This window comes from Galeopterus variegatus, unplaced genomic scaffold (assembly GCF_000696425.1).
Source record: "Galeopterus variegatus unplaced genomic scaffold, G_variegatus-3.0.2 Scaffold26, whole genome shotgun sequence".
Lineage (NCBI taxonomy): Eukaryota > Metazoa > Chordata > Mammalia > Dermoptera > Cynocephalidae > Galeopterus > Galeopterus variegatus.
The window spans coordinates 283,998-300,558 of NW_007726137.1; the positions used below are offsets into that span (position 1 = coordinate 283,998).

At 62.7% G+C, this 16,561-nt stretch overlaps 1 protein-coding gene across 1 annotated transcript; it reads right to left on the reverse strand.

Annotated features, from left to right (window-relative positions):
- Positions 1–3,464: 3,464 nt before the first annotated feature.
- Positions 3,465–12,038, reverse strand: FGFR3 (fibroblast growth factor receptor 3). Its single transcript, XM_008569166.1, has 17 exons — positions 11,994–12,038; positions 11,650–11,703; positions 9,574–9,743; positions 9,377–9,500; positions 9,104–9,294; positions 7,270–7,420; positions 7,009–7,066; positions 6,605–6,737; positions 6,070–6,215; positions 5,515–5,636; positions 5,324–5,434; positions 5,051–5,241; positions 4,756–4,878; positions 4,606–4,676; positions 4,216–4,353; positions 3,883–3,988; positions 3,465–3,694 (listed from the first exon to the last, which is right to left on the reverse strand). Exons 1-17 carry the CDS (start codon positions 12,022–12,024, stop codon positions 3,548–3,550), a joined length of 2,067 nt encoding a protein of 688 aa, XP_008567388.1. The 5' UTR covers positions 12,025–12,038; the 3' UTR covers positions 3,465–3,547.
- Between the last annotated feature and the right edge of the window lie 4,523 nt (positions 12,039–16,561).

A 16,561-nucleotide genomic window follows, 5' to 3' on the forward strand; every position in this document is an offset into this window, starting at 1 on the left:
GGTACAGACTGTTCTGGACTGGAGGAGAGCCAGAGGGGGTCCTGATTTAAACAGCTGAGCGCCATGGTGGGGCAACGGGAAGTTTAACTGTGGCCTGGGTATTTTGGTGACAGTAGGAATTGCTCATCAGTTCACAGGTTCTTACCGAGCAGGGGGTTGCAGCCCCAAAGCCCCTGGTGGGGCAGCTACAAGGATTGAGCTCCCAGTGCCCACCTGTCCTGGTTGCCCAGACCTGGGCCTCTCTTCCCAGCCAGTGCCCCACCTGGAGGGTCTTTCTCTGGTGAGGAGGGGCTGACCTGCCCTTGGCTAACCCCAACCCCACCCCCACCCCTTGCTCAAGTTGCCCTTCCCCATGGGGCCAGGCCCCTTGGTGGTCCCAAGCACCCACCCAGCACCTACCAAGGGTTCTCCAGCACCCACCCTGCGTCCAACAGGGCCCAGGGTAGAGAGCGGTCTCAGGTTTCAGCAGGGATACAGCCCATCCCGTCACTAGGGGGCGCCCCTGGCCCTCACACCAAGCCCAGCAATCTGCCAGCCCAGGCAAGAACTCTGTCTCCTGTCCCTTCCCCCAGCAGTCACCTCTCCACTGTCCAACCCTGCCAGAATCTCCACCTCACTCTCCGCCTTGCCCCCCTCCCTTCCAGTCTAGGCCACCATCACCAGGTGTCCCCGGGGCCAAGCCAGCCACTGGGTCTCGACCATGGGGTCTTGGGGCAGACTAGAGGGGGTGGGGCAAGGGTCTGGGCAAGGCTAGGGGACCTGGGGGCAAGGTGCCCCTTGGGAGATCACCATAGCTGCCCCTGCCGCCAGGCCTGGGGCTGCCCCCAGACCACAAGTGCTTCCCTGAATGGGCCTAGGCATTAGGCGGTATCTGTTAACCAGAACTGAGACCCTAGTCTCACCTATCCAGAAACCCCCTCACTTGGAGGGTGTCTTCCAACCCAGCGAAAGGCAGGCAGAGTCAAAGCTCACACACGCAGCCCAGCCCAGCCCGGGAGCGCACTGGCTGCGAGGGCAGGACAGGAGGAGGACCTGAGCGGGGCAGGTCAATCGGGGACGGATAGCCAATCCTGGGCCGCCTGTCCCCAATTCCTCCTCTGGGAAGCCTCAGAGATACTCCCCACCATTCATCCTCCCACACTGCTGGGGTTGTGAACTTGGGAAGGAGGGGCTTGTTCCTATCTCTGGGACCTCAGTGCCCCAACTAGCCGAGAGCCAGTACCACATCACTTGCCTAAAGATACAGGAGCCACCAGGGTGCAGATGGCACCCAGTGGAGCCTAAAGTGGGTGCCAAGCCTGGGACAGGGAGGGAAGCTGGCCAGAAGTAGGAGCGTGGCCACCAGTAGACAGCACTCTCCCAAGGTCTGGAATGAGCCAGGGGGCCATGTTAGACAAGCATATCCAGGGGGTGGGGAGGCCTCAGAAACAGCCACAGGTTCCTGGACATGATCCCCAACCCTGCAGGGCCCCGCGAGCTGCAGGCAGCCAAGATGCTCGGGTGCCTAGAGCACATCTTCCTCTCACCCACTGTGCCCCTTGCCCCCAGACACAGGCTCTTTGCATCCCCTGCCTGTGGGGCCAAGCCACTGGCAACCCTGAGGTCCTGTCCACCAGCACCAGGGTCCCAGGCGGGTGGATACACTGGAGCACCCTCACCTTCAGCCTGGCTCCCCCCAGGACCACCTTCTACAGGTGTCCAGACCTGGGTTAGAAACCCTGGGATGGTGTGTGACCCGGGAAGCCTGTTCCCTTCGAGCCTGAGGAAACCACCCTGTGTTTGGGGACCCCCAATGGCTGCTGTTCCCTCAGCTGCTAGTGACCCTCCCTCCCCACGGGGAAAACGAAAACACTGTCCCTGAAGACAGTGAGGACACGGAGCTGCCCAGGACCCACAGCAAAAGGCACGAAAGCACAAAGCAGATGGGAACCAGGCATTTCTCTTTATTTTTTGGACAGTATGTCTGCTGGCTTCATAAAATTCGTGTCTGCCGGTTTGGGCCAGCACTTTTGGCCATCATGTGGCTAGGCCCCGAGAAGAGACTGCCCTGAGCCACCGCCTTGCCTGCTGGCCAGCACGGGACAGCCACCCAAATTCGGGGCCCATTAACAGTACAAAAAGTAACGAGACTGAGTTCACGGCTTTCTCTCCCAAGCTTTGAAAGGTAGCAGTCCAGGCTATAAAAGTCTAGAAGCATTGAGTAAGCTGTGTTAAGTCTACAGCAAATACACCTTGTAAAAACTTAATAAATTATATATATATAGGTATATATAAACTTGTAACATCTAACAACCTCTGAACCTGTGTGCAGGGTTGGCCTCTCCCTGGAAACCACCTCCCTGCCTGGAACACACAGCAATTAGAACTTGTATGAAAATACCAGCTTGCTTTGAAGTCCAAAAAAAATAAACCTAAAGAGAAGTCCTATAGAAATCTAATTCCCTGCAAAAGAAGGCCAAAGGAAACAGAATATCCTCCCTAGAATCACCTCCAACTAAACAACCTCCTAGGCTTCCAGGGGCCAGCTCCGGCCTTGGGGTGCGGGCTGGACGTACATTCTGGGCAATCCCTTGAAACGTGGCATAAACCTTCTCAGCTGTTAATAAATTAAAACGTAAAATTCTCTGCTGTGCAGCTGGATAAACACTACAAGCATGGGGGCGGGGACACGGGTGCTGGCAGTCGATAAATAGCTTTACAAATACACAAGTCCAGGTACAATTTTTAAAACAAAACTGTGGTGCCAGAAGAGCCCCTTGCTCCTCTGCTGGTCTCTGCATTGTCTCGTCTGTCTCGACAGCGAGTCCCCATGACCCTCCCCCCTCACGGGAAGGGAGAGCAGGCCCTGCCTCCTGCACCCCACGCTCCTGGCCTCCGCCACACCAGCCTTTTCCTTTTCCATATAGATATTTTTTATATATGTATATATATCATATACACAGCATCTACCTATATAAACATACACTTGTTTCTGGAATAACCTTTCGGATAGAAGTTAAAGGCTTCCCGCCTTCAGGTACCCGTAATTTCAGTCTCTGAGGGGAGTGTGGGAAGTGGGGGGTCTGTGCATCAGCACTCACCCCCAGGCCCAGGCACCGCTTAGGTGAGGGTTGCCGTGTGGGGCATCCCTGCAGGCTCAGCTTTGGGCACCAGAGGGGCCAGGGCCCACCCTGTGCTGCTCCCTGTGGGGCGGCAACGTGTGCACGGGAGCAGGGCTGTGGCAGTCTGGCCCAGCTCCCTGCCCCAAGGGGTCCCAGGTGGCCCCTTTACATTCTACATTTGGTCCCCCCCAGAGCAAAAGACCCTCAGTGCTGCTGGCACTGGTCAAGAGGTACCGTACAGCAGTGTGGGCACCCCAGGGGATCTCTGCACATGGGGGGGCCTCGAGAGAAAGACACACACACACATGCGCACGCAGACAGTGTGTCTGTGCATCCATCCACACTGGGTCTTGGGCCGGGTTGACTGCATGCCAGCAGCAGCAGCAGGGTGGGCTGGGGTCTGCTCTCACATTGGTGGGGGCTTGGCCTGCAGGGCCGGTGGCCCTTCATGTCCGCGGGCCCCCATTGCTGGGCAGGGCTGTGGGCAGCAGGTCATGGTCAAAGACAGAGTCATCCCCCGAGGAACCAGAGCTGGGGGTGTCCTGGCCGCCTGGTGAGTACCGCTCAAAGGGCGCCGACAGGTCCAGGTACTCCTGCATTGGGGGAGGGGTGGGCAGTCAGTGCTGTGCCCTCCGCGTGTACCCCTCTGCCTGCCTGCAGAGCCGTGCTCAGGCTGTGCCCCAGAAGGCCTGTCCTACCCACCCCGCTCCCGTGCTTCCAAAACCACAACATGCCAGGAGGCAGAAAGGCCAAGTGGGGACAGAGCGGAGCCAGCACTCACATCAGTGGACGTCACAGTGAGGACACGGTCCAGGTCCTCCACCAACTGCTTGAAGGTGGGCCTCTGTGAGGGCGCGGCGTGCCAACATTCCCGCATGATCATGTACCTGCGGGCAGGGGGCTCAGGTACGGGCTCCTAGCCGGGCGCGCTCCCCCACGCCAAGCCTGCCGCCCCCCACCCCCACCCTGTTACACAGGAACAGCTTCTGGGGCCACCAGCCCCTCACCCCGCCCCAGGAGCCGAGGCTCCTGCAGGAACAGTGAACTTGGCCCCAGGCCCTGCTGGGAACGCTGTGGACTCAGTGGAGGGGCAGCTGTGGAACGCTGTGCTCACAGGTCGTGGGTGCAGTTGGCTGGCTTGTCCATGCGGTGGCCCTCCTTCAGCAGCTTGAAGAGCTCTTCCACGGGGATGCCGGGGTACGGGGAGCCCCCCAGCGTGAAGATCTCCCAGAGCAGGACCCCGAAGGACCAACTATGGGGGCAGGCAAGGTCAGGCTGCCCTGGGATCCCCAGGCCCATTCCCTTAGCAGCCCCACCCCCAGCACAGTCAGGCACACCAGGGGGCATGAGGGGGACCAGCCAGGGCGGTGCTGCCAGCCAAGGGATGGGGATGAAGAACGCTGCCCAAGAGGACAAGGCCTCAGGCTCGGGGACTGCAGGTGGCGCCCCACCATGCAGCTGTCTCCCTCCCCCACTTGGCCAGGGCTCTGCAGGGGACACGTACACGTCACTCTGATGGGTGTAGACGCGGTCGAACAGGGCCTCAGGTGCCATCCACTTCACAGGCAGCCGGCCCTGGAGAAGGGGACACGGGGGCATTGGTTGCCAGGGGCCTCTCGGCTCAGGGCCCCACCCACCCCTGAGCTGGGCTCACATTGGTGGTCTTCTTGTAGTAATCGAGGTTGTGCACGTCACGGGCCAGGCCAAAATCTGCGATCTTCATCACATTGTCCTCGGTCACCAACACATTGCGGGCAGCTAGGTCCCTGTGGATGCACTGAGGGCAGGGGGCAGGGGACAGACTGAAGCCAACCCATCCCCAGCCCCTCCATCCCTGCTCCATAGACTGCCCTGGCCCGTGCACTCCCCACAACTCCAGCAGGCTTGTCACCCACACCTCAGCTGAGAGGGACCTCCCCGTGGCCTGTGCCTCCCTGCCCCCTGCTCACCTTTTGGGAGGCCAGGTACTCCATGCCCCGGGCCACCTGGTAGGCACAGGACACCAGGTCCTTGAAGGTGAGCTGCTCCGCAGGCAGCTTGCAGGTGTCGAAGGAGTAATCCATGCCTGGAGGCCGCCGTGCCCGCAAATACTCCCGCAGGTTGCCCTTGGCCGCGTACTCCACCAGCACATACAGGGGCCCTGCAGACACAGGCGCCTTAGAGGGGACACAGAGGCCTGGGAGGGGCTGCCACCCTCCCGTCCTGCGGGTCGCTGTGCCCACCGCCCTGCGTGCAGGCTCCCAGCAGGTTGATGATGTTCCTGTGCTTGCCGATCATCTTCATCATCTCCATCTCCGACACCAGGTCCGACAGGTCCTTGTCACTGGCATCGTCTGTGCAGGGACAGAGGGTGTGCATCAGGCACCGCGCCCCTCAGGCCCTCCCAGGCGCCCTTTGCAACATCCCTCCTCACCTTTCAGCATCTTCACGGCCACGGTGACAGGCTTGGCGGCCCGATCCTTGTCAATCCCGATGGCCTCTGCCATGACCACCTGCCCAAAACAGCCCTCACCGAGAGGCTTGCCCAAGGTCAGCCTGGCAGTGGAAAGAGGCAATGGGCACACGCCCACCTGCCCAATACCCTGCCTCTGTGCCTCTACCCTGGCCAGGTGCCACTCTGCTACTGCAGCCCAGCCTGCGAGGCCAGTGCCACCACCTCCTGGAAGCCCTCCACTGTCGCCTGCAGTGCTGCTTGAGGACATCACCCTCAGGCCTCTCGCCCTGTGCCAGGCCCTCCACACAGGGTGCCTTGAGAGCAGGGGGTCCTGGCCCTGCACCCCCACCTCAGGAGCATTGCCACAAAGCCCCAGCCCCCACTCAACAATTGCCATGTCTTCAACAGCCCCGGAATCCTCCCCAACTCTGATCTGAATCCAGTGAGGCCTCTGCCTGGTGACAGTCCCACCCCCTCCACAGAACCCACAGCAGGCCAGGCTCCTCAGCACATGCTGCCCTCACCACCACTGACCGGGCCCGGGGCAGCTCCCACTTGGGATCGGCAGGCAGCTCAAGCTCGGAGACGTTGGCCAACGTGGGGCCCTCTCCCGAGGACAGCCGGGCAATGCGGACCAGTGGCGTGTTGGAGTTCATGGATGAGTTGGACTCCAGGGACACCTGCTTGGGTCGGCAGGGGCAGGTTGGTGCCGCACAATGTGGGTGGGGTAGAGGAAGGGGTGCCCGGGGACAGACAGCAAGCCCAGGGGACACAGGGCAAGGTGCTCCTCCAGGAAGAGGGTCCTCTGGCCTCCACATGGTGTTGAGTGGAGATTTTAAAGGAACATTTTGTGCCCCAAAGTAACCCAGGCTCCCTATAGGGTGACCAGAGACATGGGAAGGGTGAGGCCACCCAAGTGCAGAAAAATGTATCCCAGGCGGGCCCAGGCCTCAGACTCCATGGGGCCTCCCTGAGCCCGGGTCCCGGGACGCACGGGGGTGCGAGGGGCTCCGGGAAGCTCAAGGCCAGCAGACACGCAGCTCGGAACCTGGTATCTACTTTCTGTTACCTGTCGCTTGAGTGGGAAGCGGGAGACCTTGTGCACGGTGGGCGAGCCTAGGCCCTTCTTGGGGGGACTGCGCAGGCGGCAGAGCGTCGCGGCTGCCACCACCAGGATGAAGAGGAAGAAGCCCAGCCCATAGCTGAGGACGCCCGCATACACACTGCCGGCCTCACTGGCCTCCACCAGCTCCTCCTCGGCTGCAAAGACACGGGCATTGGGGCCTGGTCCAGCCTCTCGGGAGCCCCCCTGGCCACCCTACCAGGAGCCGCAGGCACCCCGGGGGGCTCAGCACTGGGGGGCTCGATGCTGCCACATCCCCACTCTTCTCAAGGGTCCTGCAGTCAGAAATGCCTGTAAGCCAGGAAGGGCCAGACCCAGGACAGGAGCCCAGCAGAGCCAGCAGCACCCACACCGCCACCAGGTGCCCAGGAGATGCCAAAGTCGCAGTGTAGGGCCGCCGGGGACTGGCTGGGAGTGGGGGTGGGTTCCGAAGAGGGCCCTCTGGGATCAAGACAGGGCCGGCAGGTAACGTCGTTACCACGTCAGGCACAGGGCCAGGTGTGGGGGCTCTGCAGGATGAGCTGTGGGGTCCGCTGCCCATCCCCTGCGTCTTTGGCATGTCCCGAGCCAGCGCCCAAGAGGAGAGATGCAGAGCGAGCAGCAGCAGGAACCGGTACCTGGCAGCACCACCAGCCACGCAGAGTGATGGGAAAACCCGATAGAATTGCCCGCCAGACAGGTGTACTCCCCCGCGTCCTCAAAGGTGACATTGCGCAAGGACAGAACCTCTAGCTCCTTGTCGGTGGTGTTAGCGCCCGCCGTCTACAAAGAGAGGACAGAGCGCGATAGGCGAGCGCCAGCACCTCCCCACGGGCACCGCAGCAGCATCCACACGGCGACGATCCGGCTGGGCTGCAAGGAAAACGCCGCAGCCACCACCACGGCCCTGCCACGGCCACAGAGGCCGAGGGCCCTCCACCTCGTGCGTCGGCACCGAGCCCGAAGCCAGTCCCTCCACCGGCGAGTCCTCTGTCCCAGGTGAGCGTCAGGTGGCTGGCAGCATGGCGCCACGAGAAGGTAGCATGCAAGGTTAGCGTCAAGACAGGAGTGGACAGATGGAGGGCAGACAGACAGACTGACAGGAAGCAAGTAGGCAGCAGAACCAGCAGCCAGAGAGAGGTGGAAACAGCGTGGGGCTTGGCCCCTGGCGGGCACAGAGGACCTTCTGGGGCAAGCACAGGGATGCGGGAGGGGGTCAGCACAGGCCACGGGGGCTTGAAGCTGGCGGTCACAGCAGAGGCCAGAGCTGCCAGTGTTGCCGAGGCGGCCACACACGGAACGCGAGCCGCAGGGTGGGGAGCGAGCAGGAGGGGTGTGCGGGGCGTGCGGGCGCATGGCCGGGGCGTTGGAGCTGGAGCTCGGCGTGCCAGGCAGGCATGGGACAGAGTCGTTACCTGCTTGGGGCCCGTGAACACGCAGCCAAAAGGCCTTCTCAGCCACGCCTATGAAATTGGTGGCTCGACAGAGGTACTCGCCCCCGTCCCGCTCCGACACATTGGCCAGGTGGAGGCGTGCGTCGGCCTCCACCTTCTCACTGATCCAGGACTGCAGGGACAAGAGACCTGGCTCAGGCACACCCCAAGGTGGCCCCCAAGGAACGGATCGGGGGCTGGGCTGTCAGCCCGGAAGGCTGCCTGGAGGAGGCATGGAGGCACCTCGTGGTGATGGGTTGTGCTTTCACAGATGCACCTTCTCTGTGCCCACCCCACCCCCAACCCAGAACCCTCTCGGTGACCCGTCTGGCCACCCCTGGGGACTAGGCTGGGTTGCTGCAACAGTGAGTGGGTCAAACAACACACGCTCCTAAGCTCACACCTAAGCTCACGGGGAGGAGGCACCACCCAACAGGGCCAGCAGTGGCCTCTCCCAGCTGGGCCTGGACCCCAGCTCTCGCCCCAAGTGCCTGCTCCGCACCCGATAGTCCATCTTATCTCTGAACAGATGTTTCTCTTTGAGCCTGGAGTGTCGTAACCACCCCAACTCGATGACCCTCACCCCTGCAGCCGTGGGAACGAAGCTAAGGGCCTGGGAGAGGCAGGGTGGTGAGCAGGCCCTACACACCGCACATGGCAGACGTTGCCAATCAGGGCCAGCTCTGGGAGCAGCCACTGGTCCAGAAGGTGCAGGGACAGCTCAGCTGCCACTCCTGCCCTGGGACATCACCGCTGTCACCTGGGCTTGGGCCCACCCCAGCAGGCCTTCTGAAGCCCGTCTCCAAGTTGTGGGCTGCAGTGGCTGAGGCCAACCCTCAGAGCAGGTGGAGAACCGGGTCCCACCACAGGACAGGGGGTTGCCTACCGTGGGGAGCAGGGGCGCCGCACGCTGGGACTCGGCTCCCCGCCCCAGCCCATGGATCCCCATACTTCTTCCTCTGAAGCCGCTCCATCACCTGGGCCCAAGTCCCTAGCACCCCCAGCCCACCAGGGCCGGCCGGCCGGCGCCCACCTTGAGCACGGTGACGTAGGGCGTGCCGTCGGGGCCCACCCTGCTGCCGTTCACCTCCACGTGCTTGAGCCACTGGATGTGTGGCTGCGCGTCGCTGTACACCTTGCAGTGGAACTCCACGTCGCTGCCCAGCACCGCCGTCTGGTTGGCTGGCAGTCCTGCCTGCAGGATGGGCCGGTGTGGAGAGCGCTCTACGGGGCACACACAGGGCACAGGGGCTCAGGGGCTGCCCCACCGCAGCCCGCACCCTGCCCCGCCCCGGCTGGCACTCACCCAGCACATCCAGCGTGTATGTCTGCCGGATGCTGCCGAACCTGTTCTCCACCACACACGTGTAGTTGCCGCGGTCGGAGGGCACCACGCTCTCCATGACCAGGCTCCACTGCTGGTGCCGCAGCTGTGGGGACATGCAGGTGAGTGGATGCAGGTGAGCGGCGCAGGCCCCACCCGACCCGGCCTGGCCCAGCCACCTTGATGCCTCCGATGCGGTGCTCCCCGCGGAACTCCTTGCCGTTCTTCAGCCAGGAGATGGAGGGCGTGGGGTTACCCGCTGCTGGGCAGCGGAAGCGCACGGTGTTGGCAGCCGGCACGGCCAGCAGCTTCTTATCCATCCGCTCTGGCCGTGTCCAGTAAGGGGCCCCTGCCCGAGGAGGTAAACGTGAAGGCCGTAGCCAAGGCGGGGAGCAGAGGCCCATCTGACCCCACCCCCGGCCTCAGTTTCCACTCCCATATAGGGAATGTATTGGGCCGTGTGTCCCCTCCTCATCTGCTTCCCCCACGCAGCTGCCCCTGCTGAGAGGTTCAGGGTGTCCCACCCTGGCCTGGGAGCCTTCAGGGCATAAGGGCGTCTCCGAGGGGAGCTGTCACCCACCCAGGGAGGCACGCTGCAGCATGCCCACCCAGGAGGAGGCCCAGGACCCAGCAGACGGCCCACCTGGGTGAATGAGCCAATACAGGCCTTGGGAGCAGTTTACCAGCAGGTGGAAGCCAGCCACCCGCAAAGTCAAGTCTTGCAGATAGCTAAGCAGCACAGACCCCCTAGAATCTGACGGACCCACGCCACCCTGTGCAGTGCTCCAGGCTGGCGGGAACCCAGTGTTTTACCCGTCCTGGTTTCCCCCTCACAGCACAACTGGTTTTTCTCCTTCCTGGGGTGGGGGCTGGGGTGGGGGCTGCCCTCCTGCAGGGACATGTGGGAAAGCTGGGCTGGAGTCCCACGGCAGGGAGGCAGCCCTATGCCTGTGGTGACCTCGTTGCCACCCATGGGCAGGGACACAGTCATCTCTCAAGAGGAGGACACTGAGGCACGGGTGGAGCAGTGTGGACAACTGCTGCGACAAGGCACCTCTAGAGCTCTCTGCTGCCCTCCAAAGCCTGGGCAATGTGGAGACCTACACAGTGACAGAGAGCCCAGCAGGCTGTGGCAGGGGCTGTTTCCCAGGACCCAGAGACCACAATGACACAACTCTGCTCACTGCCAGCGTCTTCTGAAAGTCAGCCCTGCAGTGACCCTTACAGCCCAAGACCACACGGGGCAAAAACACCAAACACCTGCCTGGGACGGTCAGGAGGGCAGGAACTCGGGGAGGGTGCCAGGATGTGGGGGCAGGGGCCCTGGGGGTGGCCGAGCGGAAATCTGGCTCTTAACAACCTGGCAGCCAAAGGGAAAATGGGAACGAGAGGAAGCCTGCAGCTCGGCAGGACGGGGAGCCTTTCCCAGCCTCAGTCCCCAAGCTGTCCTGAGGCAGCAACCCACTCGGAGAGCTCATACGGGCCCTGGGCTCGGCTCCTGCCCCGGATCTGTCCCCTCGCCTTCCACGCAGCCCCTCCCCTGGCTGGTTCCTCCTCCCCCGCTGCCTGCTCCATCCCAGAGGGTCCCAAACTGTAACTGCTCCCCCACGTCTGTCCCAGGATGACACTCATCTGCACGTGCACATCTTAGCACCTCTAAAACCAGAAGCCCCACCTCCCATGATGGCCCCTCCACGGCTGCGCAAAGTCCACCCTGCTGCTGAATACCTAGGCGTTGTCACCAGGCCTACTCTCTTGCACCCACAGCCCATCCCCTGGGAAACACCACCAGCACCCCATTTATGAGTCCCAGCCCCCCCATGTCTACCCTCCCCTCCTGCTAGACTGTGGCAGTCACCTTCTGAAACCCTTAACCCCTCGGTCCGCTCACCCCCCGGCAGCCACCTGAGCCCTCCATGCCCCACTGTATTCACCTCTACGATGGCCCACCTCACCCAGAGTCAACACCAGAGTCCCCTACAGGCAAGCCCTGGCCTCCTCGCCACTCCTGGAACCCCCAGAGCCCTGTGCCTCAGTATCCCCACCTGCAGCAATGGTGTTCCCCTCCCGTCCTCAGCCTGCCATCCAGAGCCCCGGGCCAGGCACACAGAGCCATTTCGACAGCCCAGGCCCTCCTCCACCCTGAAGGGACTGTGATCCTTGGTGTGTCCCCAGGCCTTGGTCTCCCATCTTCCTGTTAAGGGCAGGGCTTGGTGGATGGGAAGCAGCCGTGTGTGCCCAGAATCTAGTCTCACCTGTGTCTTCAGCCTCGTCCTCCCCGTCTTCGTCATCTCCCGAGGACGGAGCATCTGCAGTGATGGAGAGGGTGCGCATGGGTGCTGGTGCCGTGACGCCCACGTCCAGATGCCCGCTGCCTCCCTACCGGGGCTCAGTCTCTGACCTGCTCCAGGAGGAACCCAGGTGCCCCTCACAGGCAGGGCTGGGGCCCCTCGTTCAAACAGCACCTCCTGGGGGGACCCTCCTCTCTACCAAGGACCAGTGAGACCTTCGGGGCGGAAGAGCTGCAGCCACACCACCTGGTATCTCCTGGGCTGCGCGGCACCCCAGAGAAGTTCACAGCCCCGGCCCCTGCGCTCACCTGTCACACGCACGCCGAAGCGGCACAGCATGCGCTGGGTAAGTCGCTGCCGGCAGCTGTAGACCCCCGTGTCCTCGTGGGAGGCATTCAGCACCTGTAGCCGCTGTGGCCCCACCAGGATGCGGTCCGAGGACACCAGCCCTGCGCCATCCTTGACCCAGACAGTGGGCCCCACGGGACCACCTCCGGGCAGGTGGCAGCTCAGTTCCACGGTGTCCCCACTGCCAAACACCAACTGCTCCTGCTGGTCGGGCTCAGGCCCCGGGAGCTCTGCTGGTGACATGGGCAATGGTGAGGCAGGCATCCTGAAACCAGGCACATGGGGCTCAATGCCCCCACAGGATACACCAGGGCACCCCTTCCACAAACACGCCCGCAGGGGCCACAGCAGGCCCTGAGAGGAGGATCTGCTCCCAGAGCCCGGGGTCCCGCCAGGCGCGGCTCTAACCGGTGGTGGCAAACTGCTCCTGTCTTACTGGGCAGGGGCATCAGTACTTTCTGCTTTGCCACCCGGCCTCTGTGCCAGAGACTCGGCCGCACCGCTGCCGTGTGAAAGCGGCCTCCGCTGACAGCCCCAGCCCATGGGTGACTGCTGCGGCCGGCGCCACCACGACTCTCCTCGTGGACGCTGAAGTTCCCCATTTCAAAGCATCATGTGCTGTTACTCCTCTTTTGATTTTTTCAACCATTTGGAAATGTAAAATCCAGTCTCAGCTCCCAGAGGCACAAAAGCAGGCAGGGACAGGCCACACTTGGCCGACCTCTGGCTAAAATGGAACTCAGAGGAGGGGTCCCTCTCAGCACCCCTCCCCAATCCCTCATCTTGGCTTCCAGAGCAGATCAGGTGGACGGTGAGGAAACAACACGCGTCAGCAGTGACCGGCGAGGAGGCAGGGCCGGGCGGCATCGTGTACAGACCGCACTCAACAGTGCACACGGGAGGCCCTTTACCTGAAGCTGAGCACAGGCATGACAGCCCCAGGTGGGCGGGGACCGTTCTGTGCCCTGCAGGTCATATGTGAGCGCCTCACGGCTGTCGGCTAAGGAAAGCACACACTGAGAAAACGTCTCAGATACAGGCAGGACACCAGGTCTGGCCAGTTAGGTCTCATAAGTCAGTAGGCTGAAGGGGCCGGGTGGGTCCACAAGGACGGCTGGTGGTGGGCTCCTGCCTGCAGGGGGTGAGGGACCCCCGTCTCACAGATGAGAACCCAGGCGAGCAGGTCAGAGCTGGAGCCCCAGAGCAGGTGGGGGAGCCTTGGGCGCCTCACCCTGATGGTGAGAAGCTAGGGGACACATGTCCCATGGCAGATGTGTGCAGGTGACCCCTGTATCCCTCCCCCTGCCCAATGGCTGCCCAGCTCCCAAGAGGCCACCAAGGCCGGGGGCCCAGGAACTCATGGGGCTGACCATTACCCCCAGCCAGGCCTCCCCACCAGGGCCAGACAATGCCCAGTGCAGGCGGGTGGCCTGGGCTTGGGGCCCGGTACAGGGGTGGGTGGTCCCCCTGGGCAGGCTTCCTTCCCCAGACCCGGGTAGGCCAGTTGCACCATTAGTTGTCATTCTGTCGACGTATGGCCTAGATTCGAGGGCCTAACTGCCCACTCTAGCCACGCCAGTCCCTCCTTCCCTGGGCCTGGCCCAGTTCTGCCCATCTCACATAAGTCGGCCCCACATGCCCAGCGCCCACCAGGATCCTTCCAGCCAGAAGGCTCCACACTCGTCCCCCAGAGTACCCGTGGGAGCCTGAGTCCCACAGGGACACAGCTCAGGGCCAGCACCTGAGGGGGCCTTACAGTCAGGAGGGCCCCGCCTCACCTCCAGCCCTCTAGTCCTGGCCACCCTGTCCTGTGGGACCACCCAGTGCTAGGAGCTGCCTGAGGCCCCCCAGAAGGCTGAGCAGCCTCAGCCCCAGGCCCTGGCCCAAGGGCAACAGCCAGTTGGTTCCGGTTTGGTCTGGCTGGCGACAACAGGTCAAGCCATGTGCACAACTATTCGCTTCAACCTGGTCCAGTGAGGGACTGGGGTGAGGGGGGCACCAAGCAGCCCCCAGGACAGCAAGGCCTGCCCGCTGGTGTGCCAGGGGAATGGGGGAAGGCCCTGCATTTGGCTGAAGGCCAACCCCTGACCTACCCCCCACCCTGCCCACTAGGTGCCAGCACAGCAGGGCCAGGGACCCGAACTTCAGCCGCTGGCAACAGACAGCTGTCTCTACCTCCTACAATGCCATCCCAGGGCCCACAGAGTCTGGGGGAGAGCGGGCAGGGGCTGAGTTAGGGACCTCAGGCAGAGAGAGGCTGAGGGAAGGACAGTGTAAGACTGGGCATGAGTGGGACCTACGGGGCCAGGGTCTGGCCCACCCTGGGGTGGTGGCGGTGGGGCACAGGTCAGCTGAACCCCCACATGCCCCTGGGCTGCCAGACATACTTGGTGCCCATACCCCCACTTCTCGCAGCAGCCCCAGGAAGAGTTCTTTCTTGACCAACAAAAGGGGGACCCCACCTACACCCACACAGGCACTGAAGTCCACACATGATGGAGAACAAAACTCCTGCTGTGCCTGTGGTGGGGTGGGGACCCCCACCTTTGGGTCTCACAGTACCTGCTCCCACCAGGGAGCCACATACCAAGAACAGCCCACTGCTGTAGCACAAGGGGTGCTGGGCCTGGGGGCATGTTTCCCAGTTACAGAGTCTCCCTGATTCTGCCACTCACTGCCCCATGCCTCAGTTTCCCCCACTGTGGCAAAGGAAAAATGCCACCCTGCACAAAGGGGTCCAGAGAGACCACCACTGAGCATGTAAAAGTGGGGGGTGAGAGAGACTCCCTGCCATGGGTCTCTTGCCCCAGGGCGGATGTCCATCAGGCCAGGGCCAGGCCACCCTGTTGGTAGGGCTGTGTCCCCTGCCTAGGGAAGCGTAACTCCAGTTCTGGGTCACTACAGCTGAGGCCCCCGATGCATGGGGGGCACAGGGGTGCGATGGAGGTGGAGCAGTGCTCCATCCTAAGGGTTTTGGGGACGACCCCAGAGAACAAGCATCAAACTCAGACTCCTTTCTGAAGCTGGCTGCCCAAGGGACTTGGTTTGGGGTGAGATGAGGGTCTGGGGTCAGGGAAGAAAGTGTTCTGGTGTGAACACACATGAAGCTCTCCACAGTTCTCGGTAAGGGAAGTACTTGAAAATACCCTAAGGAGGGGCACCCCAAAGGAGCCCTGAAGCCAAGGGCGAGGGTCAGGCCTCCCCAGCCGAAGACACTCTGCAAAGTTTTGTAACAAAGTCAGAAAAAAAGAAAAAAAAAGGATCTGGAGGCCTAATGAGGGCTTATTAGGATTATCCGGCCTAATCCTCCCAACAACCCTGCCATTATCTGTCCCCTCTGACAGGTGAGGTGCTGAGGCTGAGGAGGGCGCCAGGAGCCTGGGGGCAGCTGGCAGACCACCCCCCAGCCAGAGGTGGCTGCACGCACAGCTCATTCACTTGTAAATCGCCCAGGCTAGGCCCCTGGCCTCCCTTCCTCCCAGGGAGAACTCAAAATCCTGGGCACCCCCTAGGTTCATCTGTAAAAGGGCGCCCCAGGCCCCAGTTCTGGCCCAAGTGAGACCTGAGGCCATGAGGGGGTTGGGGAGCGGTGACAATGGGCTCTTAGACTCAGCACCAGAGGCCAGAGGCTCAGCTCAGGTTAATGAACCACCCAGAGGCTGGCGGGGCTCAAAGTCCAGCCCTGCAGAGGAAGGGTTGGGGAGCATGCAGCCAGAGGCTCTCTGGGAACGGCCCTGCACCCCCCCCCCGAGACTCCTCCTGCGTGGGGTGGGGCCACCCCCAGGTCCCCCACCGAGGACATGTCCCAAGTGGAGACGGAGGCTGCCGAGGCTGGGCCCTTGACCCCAGCCCGCTCTGGCTCATAATTTATGCTCCTGGGGAAAGCGCCAGCCGGGTCCTCTGTAAATTTCACCAAGTCTTTGTATTTTTACAGGCCGGCCCATCTTGTTAAAGAACCGGATTAAGTTTATTGACCTATCAACTCACTACCTGTTTCACCAGCCCGAGTCCGGGGGCGGGGGAGGAGGCCCTGCGCCCCCGGCGGTCCTCACGGGGTGCGGGGACCACGGCCTCCGCAGGCTCTGCGCCCAGGATGGGGCCCGCAGGCGCTTCCAGGTGCCGTCGGGGGGACGCAGGGAGGCCACCGCCCCGCTCCGCAGGGGGCCCACGAGAGGCTCAGCAGCGCGGGCCTCCGCCCCGCCCGGGGCTCGTTGACATTGCCGGGCCATAGGGAGTAATATCTTTATCTGAATGCGAATGCTAATGCGGGGCTCCCCCCGCGGCCGCCCATTCGGCGCCCCTGGAAGCTGGGGCCGCCCGAGCAGGCGTTAAAAGCGCGCGCTGACCTCCGGACGGCCTCTGTCACGCCGCTGAATGACACGCACATTCAAGCGCCGGGCCCACCTTCATTCATAAAAAAATGACATTGTTCCGGGCGGCTGCAGCCGCCGCCGCAGAGAGGGGCGCGGGGCGGGGCGGCGCCATCTGCCCGGGCGCCCCGCGCGGCTCCCACCTCCCGCGAGGCCGG